Source organism: Eleutherodactylus coqui, chromosome 6 (genome assembly GCF_035609145.1).
Source record: "Eleutherodactylus coqui strain aEleCoq1 chromosome 6, aEleCoq1.hap1, whole genome shotgun sequence".
NCBI classification, from domain to species: Eukaryota; Metazoa; Chordata; class Amphibia; order Anura; family Eleutherodactylidae; genus Eleutherodactylus; species Eleutherodactylus coqui.
In genome coordinates this window covers 223,963,536-223,984,558 of record NC_089842.1, presented here as the reverse complement: position 1 = coordinate 223,984,558, position 21,023 = coordinate 223,963,536, and the positions used below count along the sequence as shown (strand labels likewise).

The 21,023-nt window shown below is 51.4% G+C and overlaps 1 protein-coding gene across 1 annotated transcript; it reads right to left on the bottom strand.

Moving 5' to 3' along the window:
* Nucleotides 1-2,435: 2,435 nt before the first annotated feature.
* Nucleotides 2,436-11,729, bottom strand: PYGO2 (pygopus family PHD finger 2). Its single transcript, XM_066608963.1, has 3 exons — nucleotides 11,251-11,729; nucleotides 9,588-9,637; nucleotides 2,436-3,859 (listed from the first exon to the last, which is right to left on the bottom strand). Exons 1-3 carry the CDS (start codon nucleotides 11,714-11,716, stop codon nucleotides 2,810-2,812), a joined length of 1,566 nt encoding a protein of 521 aa, XP_066465060.1. The 5' UTR covers nucleotides 11,717-11,729; the 3' UTR covers nucleotides 2,436-2,809.
* Between the last annotated feature and the right edge of the window lie 9,294 nt (nucleotides 11,730-21,023).

Sequence of the window (21,023 nt, the reverse complement as noted above, 5' to 3'; positions counted from 1 at the left end):
GCCCGCAGGCAGCCGCAGACCCCTGCAGCATACTAAATACAAACTGGCGGTGGCTATTAATACACAGTGAGAACGCCAGCCCTATCTATAGCCCAGCGCAGCTGTCACGCCACGCACAGCTTAAAGGGCCAGCTCTCCTCCTGGAAGTCAAGACATTTCTCAGCATATCCAAGATCTTCTCTGCTTGGTGACATTTGCGGGCCAGGTGAGGATCACACAGCTGCAGCACTCGGCACAGTGTATCAGGGCTCCCGCTTTCTGTTTCAAGATCAGCACCTGACTTGGTTTCAGCTTCAGACTACGTATGAAAGCAAGCAGAGATCCTGAAGCTGGGGAGGAATCTTCAAGGATGAAGTTACATGTAGAGGACAACTGAAGATTGCTAGACTCCGGCCAGCGCGGATGATGGGAAATTCAGCACCAAAAACTGTGTATCTATGATTTATGGTGCGGCAGAGGGCGGGGCTATTCTGCCGCTGACCACACCCAGAACTAGTCTTGTGATTGGGCAAAATCCACGTGCAGCATTCCAACATATTTACATGCAGATTCGTAAGTGACAGGTCGCCGCTTATTGCGGATCCATGCAGAAACGGGTCATAAATTCGGCGCACGTTTACCTTTGGACAGTCCGGGCGTCGATCAGCGGCAGAAGAATCCTTGATTTCTACTGCGGTTTTTCAGGCAGATTACACCCCAATTGTATTTTTTAAGGTGCGCAAAAAAAAAGAAGCAACCAGGCCCCACTGACTTCCTGCCAAGTATGGTGAATAGGTACATCTCATGCGGACTTACACGGACCAGAGCGGGACGTGCTTTGGGGTCCGTGCAGGTAATACGGAGCCCTAAGGCCTCATGTTCACGGGGAAAATAAGAATTAAAATCCGCTGCGGATTTTAACTCTTCTCCCGCATGCGGATCCGCATCCCATAGGGAGGCATTGACCACCCGCGGGTAGATAAATACCCGCGGATGGTCAATAAAAGTGATTTTAAAAAAAATGGAGCATGAAAAAATCTGGACCATGCTCCATTTTCATGCGGGTCTCCCGCGGGCTTCTATTGAAGCCTATGGAAGCCGTCCGGATCCGCGGGAGACCTAAAATAGGAATTTAAAAGAATTTACTCACCCGCAGCGGGCCGGGAAAGTCTTCTCTTCCTCACGGCCGCATCTCCCTTGCTTCGGCTCGGCGGATGTGCCCGGCGCATGCGCGCGGCACGTCGACGACGTGCCGGCGACGTGAGGAATTCATCCGCCGGCCGAAAAAGAAGATCCGGCCGTGAGGAAGAGCAGAGCTTCCCCGCCCGCTACGGATAGGTAAATTCTTATAAATTCTTATTTTCAGCGCTGATGTCCGCGGGGCAGGAGGGACCCGCTACGGATTCTACATGTAGAATCCGTAGCGGGCCCGATTTTCCCCGTGGACATGAGGCCTAAACCTGCTGCTACGAATTCCTCACCAAAACGCACACGTTGCATATTCTGATGCGAAAATGCTGGCATGACTAAGCCATCTGCATTCTACATTGAGACGTATGGATTTTAGGTCTGCGTGTGGTGCGGCATGACTCCACCCATGTGGAAGCCCTTAGCAGGCAGATTTTGGTGTGGATTTCCAGAGCAGCAAATTGCGCTGTGTTGCGAAGCACTTCCATTTTGTATGTAAGGTCCCTGACGCAGTGTCCCCCGACAACTCCTAACGTGCCCCGACAACCTCCTGCAGGGCATGCTGGGAGTTGGTTTTGCAGTCTCACAGCTCCTGTCCCCAGAATTCATCTCCATGTAAGGTGCTCACCCCGCCTGTTGCAATATCCTCACCCCGAATCCGGACCACCAACATAGTCCAGACCCTCTTGTAGGCGGGAGGTGGATTAATGGCAAATACCGTAGCTTTAAAGCGACCCTGGAAAAATTGTGTCCTGAAAGCCAAGGGAGGAGGATCTTACCTGCAGCCCATCATCTTTTGGTTTCACCATTCTGGGAGTTCATTTTCAAGTGGCCATGATGGCTGCCATTCTCTAGCAATCTAACAGACGCTGATCATGTAAGCAGCACTGGCCAATCAGAGTGCAGCTACAGTGTATGAGTAGGCCCCACACCACCAACGCACTATAGATGCTCTGGTACTCTAAAGATGGCGGTGGCCACCGGAAAAATAGCAACGCTGGGACAAAGGGCAGGTAAGTCTTAAGGCAGAAATCAGAGGGTCGCTTTATAATGGGTGAGGCCTCCCTGTAGCAACTCTTCCTGTCCACTAGTCTCCGTACCCAGGAAGTACCCAACATACCCACTAGAGGGCATGTTGTGTGATTCATTGCAGTAGGCGGTTATCCTGATGCAGGGCAGCATGTTGGTGCACTACAACCCCCAGCGCTGCAGCTGCATTGCTGACTCCCCAATAGCAATGACCACTAGACCATAAAGACGAAACTGTGTCTGATACAAATCATACGACTGCGGGCGAGCAGATTTATTAAGTGCGTGTGAAAGAAGCGGTGCCCCGATGCAGGGCACAACGCGGGCACACGTGTCTTCTGTGGTGTCTTAATACAATGAGGTAGAATGACAGAAAACAGAGCAGCCCGTGCACAGGGAGCACATACATGCCGCAGCTGCTAGCTGAACCCCCACGTGCTGATCCGAGGGAGCGGGGGGGTCAGTTAGCGTGTGCACACGGCAGCTGCCCTTATGACACAACCCTACACTGTTGGATGCAGTCCTGGACCCCACCAATGTAACATACATGACGAGCGGAGTGCGTCTCGTTGACCTGTACAGATAAAGCCGAGTGAGTCTCCTCCCGGGGCTCTCAGCCATCATTGGCGGCCACCAGTTGCCCCATCGGCTCTCGTATGTACACGGACTGGATGTCCTTGGTTTTCAGACAATAGTCGCAGGCCCAGACGGCAGACGACTCGCGGGTCAGCAGGCTGTAGGCGCTCTCGGTCATCCCGGTGCATTCGCGGTGAAACCACTTCTGACAAGAAGCTTCGCACAAGATGGCGTCCTGGTCATCATTCACCTCGTTGCGGCAGGCTCCGCAGGGGTACACCAGGCCTGGGGGAGGCTGGTGGCCTGTGGGTTTACTTACTGGGGGGATGTTGTTGACTTCTGGCGTGCTGCTGTTCCCCCGGGGGGCGCTGTTTGGAGTAAAGTTTTGCTGGTTGCCGTTGATGGCGGACGGGGAGCCGACGTGCTGCTCCTGGCTGAAGGTGTTGCCGGGAGGGTTTAGGCTTTTGGTGTGCTCCTCCACGCCTGGCGGGAAGCTCTGGTCTGTCCCAGCAAAGGGGCTGCTGTTGGGCGGAAGGCTCGGTCGCTGCATGGCGGCCTGTCCAAACGGATGACCGGGAGAGCCAAAGCGCTGAGAGAACGCGGGGCCACCAGGGGAGTTTAGTACAGGGCCCGGACCAATGTCCCCCCGGGGTGGCTGTCCCATGGTGGGCGACATCATAGGGCCAAAGCCTCCAACCGGCCCCTGCATCATCTGTCCGGCGGGTGGGCTGAAGCTCTGGCCCATGGCCTGGTTGAAGGGCTGGTTGGAAAAGTTCATGTTCCCTGGCTGCACATAATTAGGGTTCTGGGGCATCCCGAAGCCGGGACCCATCTGATTGGGAGGGAAGGGGGGTGGCTGTCGCCTCATAGGCTGCGGGCCCCCTGGATACCCCGGAGGCACCTGGTGCGGCATGCCTCCCTGCATACGGAAGTTCCCGAATGGCACAGGGTTGTTCATAAACGGAGAGGCGGCGGCGCTGACCTTCGGGGCCCCAAAGTCATCTTCAAATGGATTCGATGCGACCAAGTGATCCACCATAGGAGTTGGGGGAGGGGCAAACTCCGAGAGGTGAGAGTAAGCGGGTCCCTGCGGAGAGAGGAAGAGACACTGAAGACTACATTCATCTACGGCTGACCCCACAACTGAGCGATAGCACCCTCTGCAGGACACTCCCAGAAGCGCACTTCACACAAGACAACGGCTCCAGCCATGTGCTGCTGAAAGGCTGATACTGGCCCCTGCCACACAAGTCAGGCCAATATCGCGCCCAGCGGGCAATACTCCCCCTGTGCAGGAACCGCAAGCAGTATTTCCGTACGGTAATACTTAGCGGGGCTCCTTGGGACCTAACAACATTGGACACTCTGTGGCATACTTGCTGCACTTCAGCTGGTATTTCCCTTCAGTTATCCTGCAAACATCTGGTGAGTTTTCTCAGAGACGATTCTACAATGGTGCAAGGCGCGTCGTCATTGGACAATTGAGCGATGATTCATCAGGTGGTGGTACCCGGCTGTGGGGGATCCGGGGAGGGACACTCTTTTTGCTGGATGTGTTGTGCCAACAGTTGGGGTTCACTCACACAGGCGTATTTGCCATGTGTATCGTTGCCAGACGCGCAGTACAGATTTTTTTTTTTCAAATCTCACCCCCAGCGCTTTTGATAGGCAATGACGCGGGTAACTTAGACCTATCCGGAATGTCAATTGCGGAAGGGTTGTGGGTCGGACGGCTTCCACTGACTTTAACCCCTTAACGACCAGCCCATAGTGTTTTTACGTCCTCCCGAAGTGGGCTTTAGTCTCTGAGGACGTAAAAACGTGTCCTGCAGAGAATAAAGCCTCTCTGGCTCTGGACGTGACAGCTCCATGCTGTCGGTGTCCGCAGGTGGCCGACAGCATGGAGCTGTCATCCCGGGCTGCGGGGACCGCCCCCCCCCCCCCCCCTGGCAATGCGATTGGCGCTATCCAATCGATAGCGTCGATCGCATAAAAGTTTTAAAAAGTTCAAAAAAAGTTAAAGATTCAGCTGCCCTGATGGATCGGACCATCAGGGCAGCTGAAATTACTCACCCTGGTCCGCCGCACTGCTCCCCGCTCTCCCGATGCTCCGGGCCCCAAAGCCGGTCTTCTGCGCATGCGCGCCAGGCGGCATTACGTCAGCCGCATGCGCAGAAGGCCTGGCGGCCCGGGAAATTTGAAATCTCCTGGCTCCCGGCTCCTGTAGGTAGCCGGGAGGCAGGAGATGTCAGCGGGGACCGCGGTGAGCGGTCCCCGGTACCGCGATCGCCGTTATCCAATGGATAACGGCGATCGCGGGAAAAGTGAAGAAAAAAGTAAAAAAAAGAAAAGCTTCACCTCCCCTCATGGATCGGATCCATGAGGGAAGGTGAAAATACTTACCCCCCTTCCTCCGTGTCCTCCGGCCGGTGTCGGGGCCCTCTGCTGGCTTCTGCGCATGCGCCGATGTGGCGCGCATGCGCAGAAGGCCGGCGAGCCCGGCAAATTCAAAATCTCCCTGCACCCAGCTGTCACAGATAGCCGAGTGCAGGGAGATATGACTGGGGACCGCTGTATGCGGTTTCCAGTCACATGATCAGCGTTATCCATCAGATAACGGTGATCATATAAAGTTAAAAAGTAAAAAAAAAAAAAGTTAAAAGTTAAAGTTTTATCTCCCCATACGGATTGTATCCGTAAGGGGGGATGAAATTACGTACCCAAGGTCCCAGATTTGCTCCCTGGTGGGATGTTGATCCGTGGACCTTACCGCAGCTTCTGCGCCAAAATGGCGGACGCATGCGCAAAAGCTGTGGATTGCCAGCATAATTTAAAATCTCTCCTGGCTACAAAACTTAGCCGATAGCCTGGAGATTTCACGGGGGGCCGCGGTAAGCGGTTCCTGGTCACGTGTTCGCCGTTATCCAATGGATAATGGCGATCACGTAAAAGTAAAAAAAAGGTGAAGGTTCATCTCCCCTCACTGATGCGATCGGTGAGGGGAGATGAAACTTTTTAACGGAGGCCTGCGTATTTGCACCCCGACGCGATCTTCTTCCGTGAACTTTCCCGGATTCTGCGCATGCGACTGCTGGCAAAACACCGGACACATGCGCAGGAGTCGGGGAGCCCAGGAAACTTAAAATCTCCTTGCTCCCAGCGACCAACGGTCGCCGAGTGCTTGGAGCAGTGACGGGTGGCCTCGCTGAGCGGTCCCCGGTCACGTGATAAATTAGCGATATAACATTAGGCCGGTCACACATGACCGGAGCGAAATTACGGGTTCTGCATGCGCTTGATCAGCGGTAATCCACGGATCAATCATATGCATTGGATTACACAATTCCCCCCAATTAGCGGGTCAGAATTACGGAATCCACTCGCAGAAACAGAACACGGCATGCTATAGTTTACCGCGGATATCCGCGACCTAGAGCCCATTGTGCTCTATGACCGCGGATATACTCGCAGCCCATATGCAAACACATTGTGTACGGGCTGCGGGTACCCGGGTCATCTCTAAGCGACGGCGCGGGAAATATAAACAAAAAACAGTGTACTGCGCATGACCGCCTGTGTGAGTAGACAGTTATGCGCAGTACATTACGTGGTCGTACGCAGGGCCACAGCCGGGCTCACAGCTGGAATTCGCTGCGGGCCTCCGCAAGCGGATTCTGCATACGGCCGTGTGAGCCCGGCGTTATTTGGATCGCTACCAGTAATCTGTAATTTACAAGAAGCCCCGGGAACGCTCGCCTTCATGCAGTTCCAGGAGCAGCTTGTTGAGCGCCTTCTCTGTGAGACCGCCGCACCGCAGCAAAATTACAAAGCCTCACAGTGCCACTTTTTACACCCCATACCCGCTGCTGAGGTCACGAAATACCCCCAAAAAAGCGAGAAGGGGGGGGGGGGGGGGGGGGGAATACCCGGTTTTCTTGCCCCATGTGCCCAGCCCAACCAGCCTCCGTAATTACCCGTCTTCGGACATAAAACGCAGTTTATATTATTACTTTTATCTAATATTTAGGGAATGCCAAAAAATGGGGGTGGGGGGGATTATTTTTAGGAAGTCGATTTTTATTCCGTACAAGTGGGCAATGGGGCCTGGAATTTATTCCGTTGTACCCTGCAATCCAACGGGCATTCCTTCTATTATAGGCCTAGCCATGTGTCCTGTAAGTAGATTAGGGCCACAATGGGTATGTTTCTGAACACGGAACAAACGGGGGGATCCATTTTGGGGTGAACGTCTTCATTCCTATTTACACTGTACAAAAAAACCTGTTTTTAAATTGACACAATTGCCAAAAAAAAAAATGAAAATCGCAATTTTTTCCTTCTGTTTTGCTTAGATTCATTCAAAAACTGTGGGGTCAAAATACGCAGTATACCCCTAGATGAATTCATTAAGTGGTCTAGTTTTCAAAATGGGGTCATTTGTGGGGGTTCTCTATCGTTTTGGCCGCTCAATGGCTCTACAAGTGGGCGATGGGGCCTGGAATTTATTCCATTGTACCCTGAAATCCAACGGGTGTTCCTTCCATTATAGGCCCAGCCATGTGTCCTATAAGTAGATTAGGGCCACAAGAGGTATGGTTCTGGACACGGGACAAACAGGGGTATCCATTTTGGGGTGAAAGTCTTCATTCCTATTAGATTCATTCAAAAACTGTGAAGTCAAAAAAGTCATTGTACCCCTAGATAAATTCGTTAAGGGGTCTACTTTTCAAAATGGGGTCACTTGTGGGGGTTCTCCATAGTTTTGGTCACTCAATGGCTCTACAAGTGGGCAATGGGGACTAAATCTCCTTCAAGCAAAATTTCTGTTCCAAAAGCCACCGGTTGCTCCTTTCATTTTGGGCCCCATTGTGCATACAGACGTAATAAAAGGGCCACAATGGGTATGTTTCTGAGTACGGGACAAACAGGGGTATTCATTCTGGGGTGCAAATCCTCATTTTCATGTGTACTATAGAAAAAAGTCCTGTCTTTAAAATGCCATATTTGCAAAAATATGAAATTTTTGTTTTTCTCTTCTAAATTGCATTGACTCCTGAAAAACAACTGTGGGGTTAAAATCCTCCTGACACCCCTCAGTGAATACGTTAAGGGGTGTAGTTTTCAAAAAGGGGTCACTTGTGGGGGTAGCTATTATTTTGACTCCTATGAACCTTTCCAATCTTGGCTTGGTGCAGGAAAACAAAGTGTTCCTCAAAATGCTGTAAAGTAATGTTAAATTTGTAGGTCTCCTAAATGGTTAAAGGGGTTGTCCCGCGGCAGCAAGTGGGTCTATACACTTCTGTATGGCCATATTAATGCACTTTGTAATATACATTGTGCATTAAATATTGGCCATACAGAAGTTATACACTTACCCCCACCGATGCTGGCTCCCCGTCTCCATGGCGCTGCCTTCTCCCTGGATTAGACGCGCTTGCGCTGAAGGGGCCGCTCTGGCGTGCATGCGCAGAAGACCTCTGCGGCCGGAGCCAGAAAGAAGAGGGCAGACTGCGCAAGCGCGTCTAATCCAGGGAGAAGGCGGCTTTGGTCGGCGCCATGGAGACGGGGACGCCAACACCGGGGGGGTAAGTGAATAACTTCTGTATGGCTCATAATTAATGCACGATGTATATTACAAAGTGCATTAATATGGCCATACAGAAGTGTGTAACACCACTTGCTATCGCGGGACAACCCCTTTAAAAAAAAAAAACAAAAAAAAACCGAAAGTTTTTCCAATGTGCGCCCAAAATAAAGTAACGGATGGAAATATATATCTTAGCAAAAATTTCTATATTATGTTTGCACATATTTGAGATATCGCAGTTGGAAATGTGAAAAAAAATGACGATTTTTTTAAAGGTTTCCCAATTTTGGTGCTTTTAATAAATAAACACAAATTCTATCGGTCTATTTTTCCGCCTAGATGAAGTACAACATGTGGCGAAAAAACTATGTCAGAATCGCTTGGATATGCAAAACCTTTCTGGTGTTTTTCCATGTTAAAGTGACACGTGTCAGATTTGCAAAATTTGGCCTGGTCATTAAGGCGCAAACAGTCTTGGTCACTAAGGGGTTAATAAAAGCCGTCCCTGCGCAATCCGCACACAATTAGAACATGCTGCGAATTTTCTTCTCCATCTTCTCCTAAAGAAGTCGGAATACGTTTGCAGGATAACTAAGAGAAATACCAGCTGAAGTGTATCAGACATTAGTAGCAACTATTCCACAGAGAGGACCTGATGTCATTAGGGCCAACGGGGCCCCACTAAGCATTACCATATGGAGATACTTGGGATTCCTGCTCAGGGGGCCTTCTGGGAGGAGAGCGTCTCCTGTAGTATCACACATACTATGAGCCCAAGCCCCCGTTATAGAGCGTGATGCCAGTAATACATGTCATGTGTGTAGAGTGGGGGAGGGTCAGTGCTGAGGGACAGATGGACTAGCCTACGGACAGCGAAGGGTCCCAACCTTCAGTAAGGGGCCACTCACTGCTCCCTTTACACCATTCTCACACAGGCGGTTATTTAAACACAGCATTTTACAGCATTTTTAATGCATCCCATCTTTGCAATGTGTGCAGAGCGTTAAAAATGCGCTCAACGCGCAAAAACAGAGCATACAGCGTTCCATTTAGCAACATTAGAAAAGATTCGCTAAAACGTTCGTCTGAGAAACCCCACTGTAATGAATGGGGGCCCATAGAGCGCTGTCATCAGGTGTTTGTAACGCCTGCTAAATGCTGTGAAAAAACGCCTGAGAGAGAGCGGCCTCACTTACCGCTGATTCTTCCAACCCCCAGCTCTCCGTACCTGAGTGTTTGACTTGCGACGTTTCTTCTCTGGGCTCTTCATTTGCATGCCTGGAAAACACAGGAAACCAATCAGGTCATCAACAAATAATCATGTGACTTCCCCTCAACGAACCGGCGACGCCACCCCGGGGGAAGCTGGGGGGGTTCCCCGGACCGGCCAACGCCACCCCGGGGGGGAATGGGACGGGGAGGCTGGCCTCCCAGGACCGGCCGACGCCACCCCGGGGGGGGGGGGGGGGGGGGGGGGGAATGGAACGGGGAGGCTGGTCTCCGAGGATCGGCCGACGCCACGGACCGGCCGACGCCACCCCGGGGGGGGACGCGATGGGGCTCCCCGGACCGGCCGATGCCACCCCGGGGGGGGGGGGGGGACGCGATGGGGCTCTCCGGACCGGCCGACGCCACCCCGGGGGGGGGACGCGATGGGGCTCCCCGGACCGGCCGACGCCACCCCGGGGGGGCGCGATGGGGCTCCCCGGACCGGCCGACGCCAACCCGGGGGGGACGCGATGGGGCTCCCCGGACCGGCCGACGCCAACCCGGGGGGGACGCGATGGGGCTCCCCGGACCGGCCGACGCCAACCCGGGGGGGACGCGATGGGGCTCCCCGGACCGGCCGACGCCAACCCGGGGGGGGGACGCGATGGGGCTCCCCGGACCGGCCGACGCCAACCCGGGGGGGGACGCGATGGGGCTCCCCGGACCGGCCGACGCCAACCCGGGGGGGGACGCGATGGGGCTCCCCGGACCGGCCGACGCCAACCCGGGGGGACGACACGCGATGGGGCTCCCCGGACCGGCCGACGCCAACCCGGGGGGGGGGGGGACACGCGATGGGGCTCCCCGGACCGGCCGACGCCAACCGGGGGGGGACGCGATGGGGCTCCCCGGACCGGCCGACGCCAACCCGGGGGGGACGCGATGGGGCTCCCCGGACCGACCGACGCCAACCCGGGGGGGACGCGATGGGGCTCCCCGGACCGGCCGACGCCAACCCGGGGGGGACGCGATGGGGCTCCCCGGACCGGCCGACGCCAACCCGGGGGGGACGCGATGGGGCTCCCCGGACCGGCCGACGCCAACCCGGGGGGGACGCGATGGGGCTCCCCGGACCGGCCGACGCCAACCCGGGGGGGACGCGATGGGGCTCCCCGGACCGGCCGACGCCAACCCGGGGGGGACGCGATGGGGCTCCCCGGACCGGCCGACGCCAACCCGGGGGGGACGCGATGGGGCTCCCCGGACCGGCCGACGCCAACCCGGGGGGGACGCGATGGGGCTCCCCGGACCGGCCGACGCCAACCCGGGGGGGACGCGATGGGGCTCCCCGGACCGGCCGACGCCAACCCGGGGGGGACGCGATGGGGCTCCCCGGACCGGCCGACGCCAACCCGGGGGGGACGCGATGGGGCTCCCCGGACCGGCCGACGCCAACCCGGGGGGGATGTGATGGGACCGACGCCACCCCGGGGGATGGAATAAGGGGGCTCACCAGACTGGCCAACGCACAACAGCAGGAGATGGGATGGGGAAGAACAGCCAACGCAACGTGGAAAGGGGGTTCTTAACTGCTCCCTCATTGAGGTGTGAGGCCGTGTGTCACTATCCATGTACCGCTGACTGTAGGACCCGCACCCCCCCATTCGCTTCCCCCGTCTCACCGGCTTTGGCTCTGCGGCCCGGGAGCGTTAGACCTTCCAGCTTGTCCTGGTCGGCGGCCATCAGAGAGAGCACGGCAGGAGGTCTAGAGGGCTGACATGTCCTCCGGGCTGCACTGCGCTCCCCGCAGGTTCCGGCCGCTGACGAGGCGCTCCCACAGATTCTCAGGCCGCTCACCCGCACAAAAACCGGAAACGCCGAGATCGCAGCGGAAGCTGCCCGGGCGATACCACAGCAGAAACAGGGAGAGGACAAAACAGTGCGCTCGTCCCCTTCTCCGCCGCCTCTGTATACATTACATAATTTACTGCCTAATCCCCCTACCATTGAATGGTACCGGCCGCGCTTCCCCCAACTTCTATATGGCGGACTGCTCCATACGGAACGCGCCGGGGGAGAACGTCGGAGTGACGTCAGGCACATTGATCGGTAGCTCCGGAGACCTACTAATCGCCTCACAGTGTGCATGAGGCTTGAGGAGCGGGCAGGCGTTTTTTTTTACAACCCAGTGTGGTATCATAATGAGCAAAAAACTGCAAACCTCACAAAGCTTGTTTTTCTAACGTTATTTTTTGGACATATAAACTGCCTTGTGTGACGTCACTCAAATACCGCGTCTAATGGCGTCCATATAACCATAATACCCCCATCTGCCCCCCACTAGAGTACAGAGACGTAATACCCCCATCTGCCGCCCCCTAGAGTACAGAGACGTAATACCCCCATCTGCCGCCCCCTAGAGTACAGAGACGTAATACCCCCATCTGCCGCCCCCTAGAGTACAGAGACGTAATACCCCCATCTGCTCGCCACTAGTTAAAAAGGCCGTAAAACCCTCATTTGCCCACCGCTAAAATACAGAGCTGTAATACCCCCCATTAGCCGGCCACTAGAGTACAAAGCTGTAATATCCCTGTCTGCCCACAACTGGAGTACAGAGCCATGATACCCGTCTGCCCAGCAGTAGAGTACAGAGCCGTAATATCCCCCACTGCCCGCGGCTACAGTGCAGAGCCGTATTTCCCACCTCGAATGCCCACCAATAAACTACAGAGCCTTAACACAACTGCCCGCCACTAGAGTAAAGAGCCGTAATACCCCCGACTGCCCACAACTAGAGTACAAAGCCGTAATACCCCCATCTGCCCTCCACTAGACTACAGAGCTGTAGGCTATTCTGCCCCCACTAGAGTACAGAGCCTTAACACCCCCATCTGCTGACCACAGCCACACCTGGACACACATCCTTATGTGTACTGACCTGGAGTCACACACACACCGCCAGCACAATCCCCACCACCTGAGCAGATCATCTGTAGTACCACAGATCTCAGGAGACAGAGGTGACAAGTACAGAGCCGTAAGCCCCTGTCTGCCCACCACCAGACTACAGAGCTGTAATACCCCCATCTGCCCGCTACTAGACCATAGAGCCGTAATACACCCGCCTGCCCGTCACTAGACTACAGAGTTGTAATACTACTGTTGGCCTGTGACTAGAGTACAGAGCCGTAATACACCCTGTCAGAGAGACGGGAGACCCCGACCGATCCTGTCTTGATCGCCGATTTGTCACAGATCGACTACTCCGAGCGCTCTTGCTGTTATGACCACTTGTCATAGCAGAGCCTTGATCGATCACTCTAGTGGAGGTTGCAGATTTTTACCCAGCTTTCCCAGGGTTCTGCACGCATGCAGAGCCCAAGCTTAAATCACCCCCTAATCCGGTCTAAACGCCTCCAGCACTTTATAATACCTCCACACACTAGCTGCCACCACCAGCTTATATCACAGGCAAGCTGGAACACAGACTATGGATTTTGAACAAAATTTTCGGAGTTATGGTCCGTTTTAAAACAGACAAGGTTTGACTAAGAAAATGCAAATTTAGGGTGCATTCACACGACCGTATTCACGCCCAGCCGATATACGGCGTCTCTCTCTGCAGGGGGAGGAGGCTGGAAGAGTCGGGAGCAGTGCTCTGAGCTCCCGCCCCCTCTCCACTATTTGCAATGAGAGGAGCCTGAACGGGGGCGGGGCTAAGTTACGCGAATTGGCTCCGCCCCCGTTCCGCCTCTCCTTATTGAAAATAGTGCAGGGGGGGCAGGAGCTCAGTGTACTGCTCCCGGCTCTTCCAGCCTCCTCCCCCTGCATACATAACAGACAGTACTTAAAATAAACGAGGAAGAAAATTACGGAAAGATACCAGATTTGGGCTGCTCAACCCAAGGTTCTGAATTGTGCGTGGTCACAAGGAGAACCGGGAAAGTCCTTACGCTACAGCATATCTCCGAAGGTCTGACAACTGGGTGTGTCTGACCGCCCAGTTTTTAAGGTTTCCCCAGAACACACCTTTCCCCGCCCCCTGTGATGTCATTCTGAGAGGGGTGCAGTGAATGCGTTCGTACCTGTGGAAAAAACATAATTCCCCATTTCGGCCATATCTCCACGGGAGATCCTCTGACCGAGAATATATGCCTGGTATATTTCGGGTCATGATTTTATCTACTCAGCAGTACCAAGCATGACCCTGAAATTATACCCAGGAACACAGATATGCCATTTGGGGGGTGTTCTGGGGCTCACACCTCCATGACTTTATATGCGTTTTAATCGGCCGTTCTGTCCAATTCCGAAAACATAATTCATATCGGCCTTTACACAAAAAGACATTTTCCCCTTAATCTGACATTCAAAGCCAGCGTGTCCGAGAAATGCCAGAGGTGTCAATCCGTGCTGGCAGGGGTGTAATTAGCATCCCCATGTCACTGGCTAACTTTATTGCAATCTAGACAAAGGACTTCAAGAGACCAAATGCATATCAGAGACCTCTGCAGCTGTGAGTAAGGAAAGAGTAATCAAAATGTTCCCAGTATCCAGAGCGGCACGTCGCTCCGGACAGTTGGGTGACACTTTATTGATATCATTATACCACAGCAGTGATTTCACATCCCGTATAATAAAACTGATATCTGGAGTGCAGTGATGTCACTGCTGTATAATGTAACTGATATCTATAGAGCGGTGATGTCACTGTAGTATAATATAACTGATATCTGGAGGGTGGTGATGTCACCTCCTATATAACTGATATCTGGAGAGTAGTGATGTAACTGCTGTCTACAATAACAGATATCTAGTGGGGCAGTGATGTCATCTGTACAAGTTAGCTGATATCTGGAGAGCGGTGATGTCACTGCTGTATAATGTAACTGATATCTATAGAGCGGTGATGTCACTGCACTATAACTGATATCTGGAGGGTGGTGATGTCACTGTGGTATAACATAACTGATACCTGGAGAGCGGTGAAGTCACCTCCTGTATAATATAATTGATGTCTAGAGATTGGAGATTTCACTGCTGTATAATATAACTGATATCTGGAGAGCAGTAATGTCACCTCCTGTATAATAAAACTGATATCTGGAGAGCAGTGATGTCACTGCTGTATAATATAACTGATATCTAGAGAGTGGGGATGTCTCTGCTGTTTAATATGGCTGATATTTGGACAGCAGTGATGTCACTTCCTGCATAATATAACTGAGTTATTGGAGAGCGGTGATGTGACCTCCTGTATAATATAACTGGAGAGGGGTGATGTCACTACAGTAAAATATAACGAATATCTGGAAAGCGGTGATGTCACTGCTGTATAATATAACTGACAACTGCAGAGCGGTGATGTCACCTTCTGTATAATAAAACTGATATCTGGAGAGCAGTGTTGTCACTGTTCTAGAATACAACTGATAGCTGGAGAGCAGTGATGTCACTTCCTGTATAATATAATTAATAGCTGAAGAGCAGTGATGTCACTGCTGTATAATTTAACCCATAGCTGTAGAGCGGTGATGTCACATCCTGTATAACTGATATGTGCGGAGCGGTGATGTCACTGATGTATAATATAACTGATAGCTGCAGAGCAGTCATATCACTGCTGTATAACTGATAGCTGGAGACAAGTGATGTCACCTCCTGTATATTATAACTGATATTTAAAGAGTGATGTCACTGCTGTATAATATAACGGATATCTGGAAAGCGGTGATGTCACTGATGTATGATATAACTGATAACTGGAGAGCGGTCATGTCACTGCTGTCCAACTAACAGCTGAAGAGCAGTGATGTCACTGCTGTATAATATATCTTATAGCTGTAGAGCGGTGATGTCACCTCCTGTATAACTGATATGTGCAGAGCGGTGATGTCACTGCTGTATAATATAGCTGATATTTGGAAAGTGGTGATGTCACCTGCTGTATAACGGATATCTGCAGAGCAGTGATGTCACTGCTGTATAATATAACTGATAGCTGGAGAGCATTGATTACACTGCTGTATAATATAACTGATAGCTGCAGAGAGGTAATGTCACTGCTCTATAATATACCTGATAGTTGGAGAGCAGTGATGTCACCTTCTGTATAACTGATATCTGCAGAGTGGTGATGTCACTGCTATATAATATAACAGATGGTGGCAGAGCGGGCATGTCACTGCTCTATAACTGATAGCTGGAGAGCAGTGATGTCAGCTCCTGTTTAAAATGATATCTGCAGAGTGGTGATGTCAATACTGTATAATATAACTGATAGCTGGAGAGCAGTAATATAACTGCTCTATAATATAGCTGAAGAGTGATGATGTCACTGCTGTATAACATAACTGATAGTGGTGGTCACCTCCTCTATAACGGATATCTGCAGAGTGGTGATGTCACTGCTATATTACAGATGGTGGCAGAGCGCGCATGTCACTGCTCTATAATTGATAGCTGGAGAGCAGTGATGTCACCTCCTGTATAAACTGATATCTGCAGAATGGTGATGTCAATACTGTATAATATAACTGATAGCTGGAGAGCAGTAATGTAACTGCTCTATAATATAGCTGAAGAGTGATGATGTCACTGCTGTGTAATATAACTGATAGTGGTGGTCACCTCCTGTATAACTGATATCTGCAGAGTGGTGATGTCACTGCTTTATAATCCAATTGATAGCTGGAGAGCGGTGATGTCACTGCTATATGCTATAACTGAAATCTGGAGAGCGATGATGTCACTGCTCTGTAATATAACTGATAGCTGGAGAGCGTTGATGTCACTGCTGCATAATATAACTGAAAGCTGAAGAGCAGTGATGTTACTGCTGTATAACTGATAACTTGAGCGGTGATGTCACCGTCTGTATAACTGATATCTGCAGAGTGGTGATGTCACTGCTGTATAATATAACTGATAGCTGCAGAGCGGTCATGTCACTGCAGTATAATGTAACTCATAGCTGGAGAGTGCTCATGTCACTGTTCTATAATATAACTGATAGCTGGAGAGTGATATCACCTCCTGTATAACGGATGTCTGCAGAGTGGTGATGTCAATACTGTATAATATAACTGATAGCTGGAGAGCAATAGTGTAACTGCTCTATAAAATAGCTGAAGAGCAGTGATGTCACTGCTGTATAACTGACAGCGGTGATGTCACCTGCTGTATAACCGATATCTGCAGAGCAGAGATATGTCACTGCTGTATAATATAACTGATAGGTGGAGAGCAGTGATGTCACTTCCTGTATAACTGATATCTGCAGAGCGGTGATGTCACCTTCTGTATAATATAACTGATATCTGGAGAGCAGTGATGTCACCTCCTGCATAATTTAACTGGTATCTGGAGATCTGTGATGTCACCTTCTTTAGAATATAACAGATGCCAGGAGAGCGGTGATGTCACTCCTGTATAATAAAAATATCTGGGGAGCAATGATTTCACTGCTGTATAATATAACTGATAGTGGTGATGTCACCTTTTGTATAATATAACTGATAGCTGCAAAGCAATCATGCCACTGCTGCATAATATAACTGATAGCTAGAGAGCAGTGGTGTCACAGTTCTATAATATAACAAAGCTGGAGAGCGGTGATGTCACCTCCTATATAACTGATATTTGCAGAACGGTCATGTCACTGCTGTATAATATAACTGATAGCTGAAGAGCGGTCATGTCATTGCTGCATAATGACCAATACCTGGGAAGCGATTAGGTCACCTCCTGTATAGTATAACTGATATATTATACAGCAGTGACATCACTGCTCTCCAGCTAATGGATGGCTGGAGACTGGCAATGTCACTTCCTGTATAATATAAATAACATCTAGAGACCGGTGAAGTCAGCTCCTGTATAATATAAATGACATATGGAGAGCGGTGCTGTCACCCCCTGTAAAATATAACCGATAGCTGGTGAGCGGATGATTTCACTGCTGTATAATTTAAGCGCTGCGGAATATATTTGGCGCTATATAAATAAAGATTATCATTATATCCCTGATATCCATTATATTCTATAGCAGTGACATCAGAAGAGCGATGAGATCACTGCTGTGTAATATAACCGATAGCTGGAGCGTGGTGAGGTCACCTCCTGTATAATATAACCCATAGCTAGAGCGCAGTGAGATCACCTCCTGTATAATATAACCCATAGCTGGAGCGCGGTGAGGTCACCTCCTGTATAATATAACCCATAGCTGGCGCGCGGTGAGGTCACCTCCTGTATAATATAACCCATAGCTGGCGCGCGGTGAGGTCACCTCCTGTATAATATAACCCATAGCTAGAGCGCGGTGAGGTCACCTCCTGTATAATATAACCCATAGCTAGAGCGCGGTGAGGTCACCTCCTGTATAATATAACCCATAGCTAGAGCGCAGTGAGATCACCTCCTGTATAATATAACCCATAGCTGGAGCGCGGTGAGGTCACCTCCTGTATAATATAACCCATAGCTAGAGCGCGGTGAGGTCACCTCCTGCATAATATTACCCATAGCTGGAGCGCGGTGAGGTCACCTCCTGCATAATATAACCCATAGCTGGAGCGCGGTGAGGTCACCTCCTGCATAATATAACCCATAGCTAGAGCGCGGTGAGGTCACCTCCTGCATAATATAACCCATAGCTAGAGCGCGGTGAGGTCACATCCTGTATAATATAACCCATAGCTAGAGCGCGGTGAGGTCACCTCCTGTATAATATAACCCATAGCTGAAGCGGTGAGGTCACCTCCTGTATAATATAACCCATAGCTGGAGCGCAGTGAGGTCACCTCCTGTATAATATAACCCATAGCTGAAGCGGTGAGGTCACCTCCTGTATAATATAACCCATAGCTGGAGCGCAGTGAGGTCACCTCCTGTATAATATAACCCATAGCTGGAGCGCGCTGAGGTCACCTCCTGTATAATATAACCCATAGCTAGAGCACGGTGAGGTCACCTCCTGTATAATATAACCCATGGCTGGAGCGCGGTGAGGTCACCTCCTGTATAATATAACCCATAGCTGGAGCGCGCTGAGGTCACCTCCTGTATAATATAACCCATAGCTGGAGCGCGCTGAGGTCACCTCCTGTATAATATAACCCATAGCTGGAGCGTGCTGAGGTCACCTCCTGCATAATATAACCCATAGCTAGAGCGCGGTGAGGTCACCTCCTGTATAATATAACCCATAGCTGGAGCGCGGTGAGGTCACCTCCTGTATAATATAACCCATAGCTGGAGCGGTGAGGTCACCTCCTGTATAATATAACCCATAGCTAGAGCGCGCTGAGGTCACCTCCTGTATAATATAACCCATAGCTGGAGCGCGGTGAGGTCACCTCCTGTATAATATAACCCATAGCTGGAGCACGGTGAGGTCACCTCCTGTATAATATAACCCATAGCTGGAGCGCGCTGAGGTCACCTCCTGTATAATATAACCCATAGCTGGAGCGCGCTGAGGTCACCTCCTGTATAATATAACCCATAGCTGGAGCGCGCTGAGGTCACCTACTGTATAATATAACCCATAGCTAGAGCGCAGTGAGGTCACCTCCTGTATAATATAACCCATAGCTAGAGCGCGGTGAGGTCACCTCCTGTATAATATAACCCATAGCTGGAGCGCGCTGAGGTCACCTCCTGTATAATATAACCCATAGCTGGAGCGCGCTGAGGTCACCTCCTGTATAATATAACCCATAGCTGGAGCGTGCTGAGGTCACCTCCTGTATAATATAACCCATAGCTGGAGCGGTGAGGTCACCTCCTGTATAATATAACCCATAGCTGGAGCGCGCTGAGGTCACCTCCTGTATAATATAACCCATAGCTGGAGCGGTGAGGTCACCTCCTGTATAATATAACCCATAGCTGGCGCGGTGAGGTCACCTCCTGTATAATATAACCCATAGCTAGAGCGCGGTGAGGTCACCTCCTGTATAATATAACCCATAGCTGGAGCGGTGAGGTCACCTCCTGTATAATATAACCCATAGCTAGAGCACGCTGAGGTCACCTCCTGTATAATATAACCCATAGCTAGAGCGCGCTGAGGTCACCTCCTGTATAATATAACCCATAGCTGGAGCGCGGTGAGGTCACCTCCTGTATAATATAACCCATAGCTGGAGCGCGGTGAGGTCACCTCCTGTATAATATAACCCATAGCTGGAGCGCGGTGAGGTCACCTCCTGTATAATATAACCCATAGCTGGAGTGCGGTGAGGTCACCTCCTGTATAATATAACCCATAGCTGGAGCGGTGAGGTCACCTCCTGTATAATATAACCCATAGCTGGAGCGCGCTGAGGTCACCTCCTGTATAATATAACCCATAGCTGGAGCGCGCTGAGGTCACCTCCTGTATAATATAACCCATAGCTAGAGCGCAGTGAGGTCACCTCCTGTATAATATAACCCATAGCTAGAGCGCGGTGAGGTCACCTCCTGTATAATATAACCCATAGCTGGAGCGCGCTGAGGTCACCTCCTGTATAATATAACCCATAGCTAGAGCGCGCTGAGGTCACCTCCTGTATAATATAACCCATAGCTGGAGCGCGGTGAGGTCACCTCCTGTATAATATAACCCATAGCTAGAGCGCGCTGAGGTCACCTCCTGTATAATATAACCCATAGCTGGAGCGCGCTGAGGTCACCTCCTGTATAATATAACCCATAGCTGGAGCGCGCTGAGGTCACCTCCTGTATAATATAACCCATAGCTGGAGCGCGGTGAGGTCACCTCCTGTATAATATAACCCATAGCTAGAGCGCACTGAGGTCACCTCCTGTATAATATAACCCATAGCTGGAGCGCAGTGAGGTCACCTCCTGTATAATATAACCCATAGCTAGAGCGCGGTGAGGTCACCTCCTGTATAATATAACCCATAGCTGGAGCGCGCTGAGGTCACCTCCTGTATAATATAACCCATAGCTAGAGCGCGCTGAGGTCACCTCCTGTATAATATAACCCATAGCTGGAGCGCGGTGAGGTCACCTCCTGTATAATATAACCCATAGCTAGAGCGCGCTGAGGTCACCTCCTGTATAATATAACCCATAGCTGGAGCGCGCTGAGGTCACCTCCTGTATAATATAACCCATAGCTGGAGCGCGCTGAGGTCACCTCCTGTATAATATAACCCATAGCTGGAGCGCGCTGAGGTCACCTCCCGTATGATTGATATCTGCAGAACGGTGATGTCACTGCTGTATAATACAACTGCTGATGTCACAGTCCTGACCGTCTGCTGCGGATGTCCGGGCTGCGGGTCCCTCCGTCACCCCTCCTGTCTGGAGCTTCGGGGAACCAGTGACAGCAGATCGTTATAGAGTGCCGTGTTCTTGTCGGGTGGCGTCTGCTCGCTCTGCAGTGACGAGTCTTTGCCGAGGGGAAGGTCAGCGGACACGACACAGCGGATAC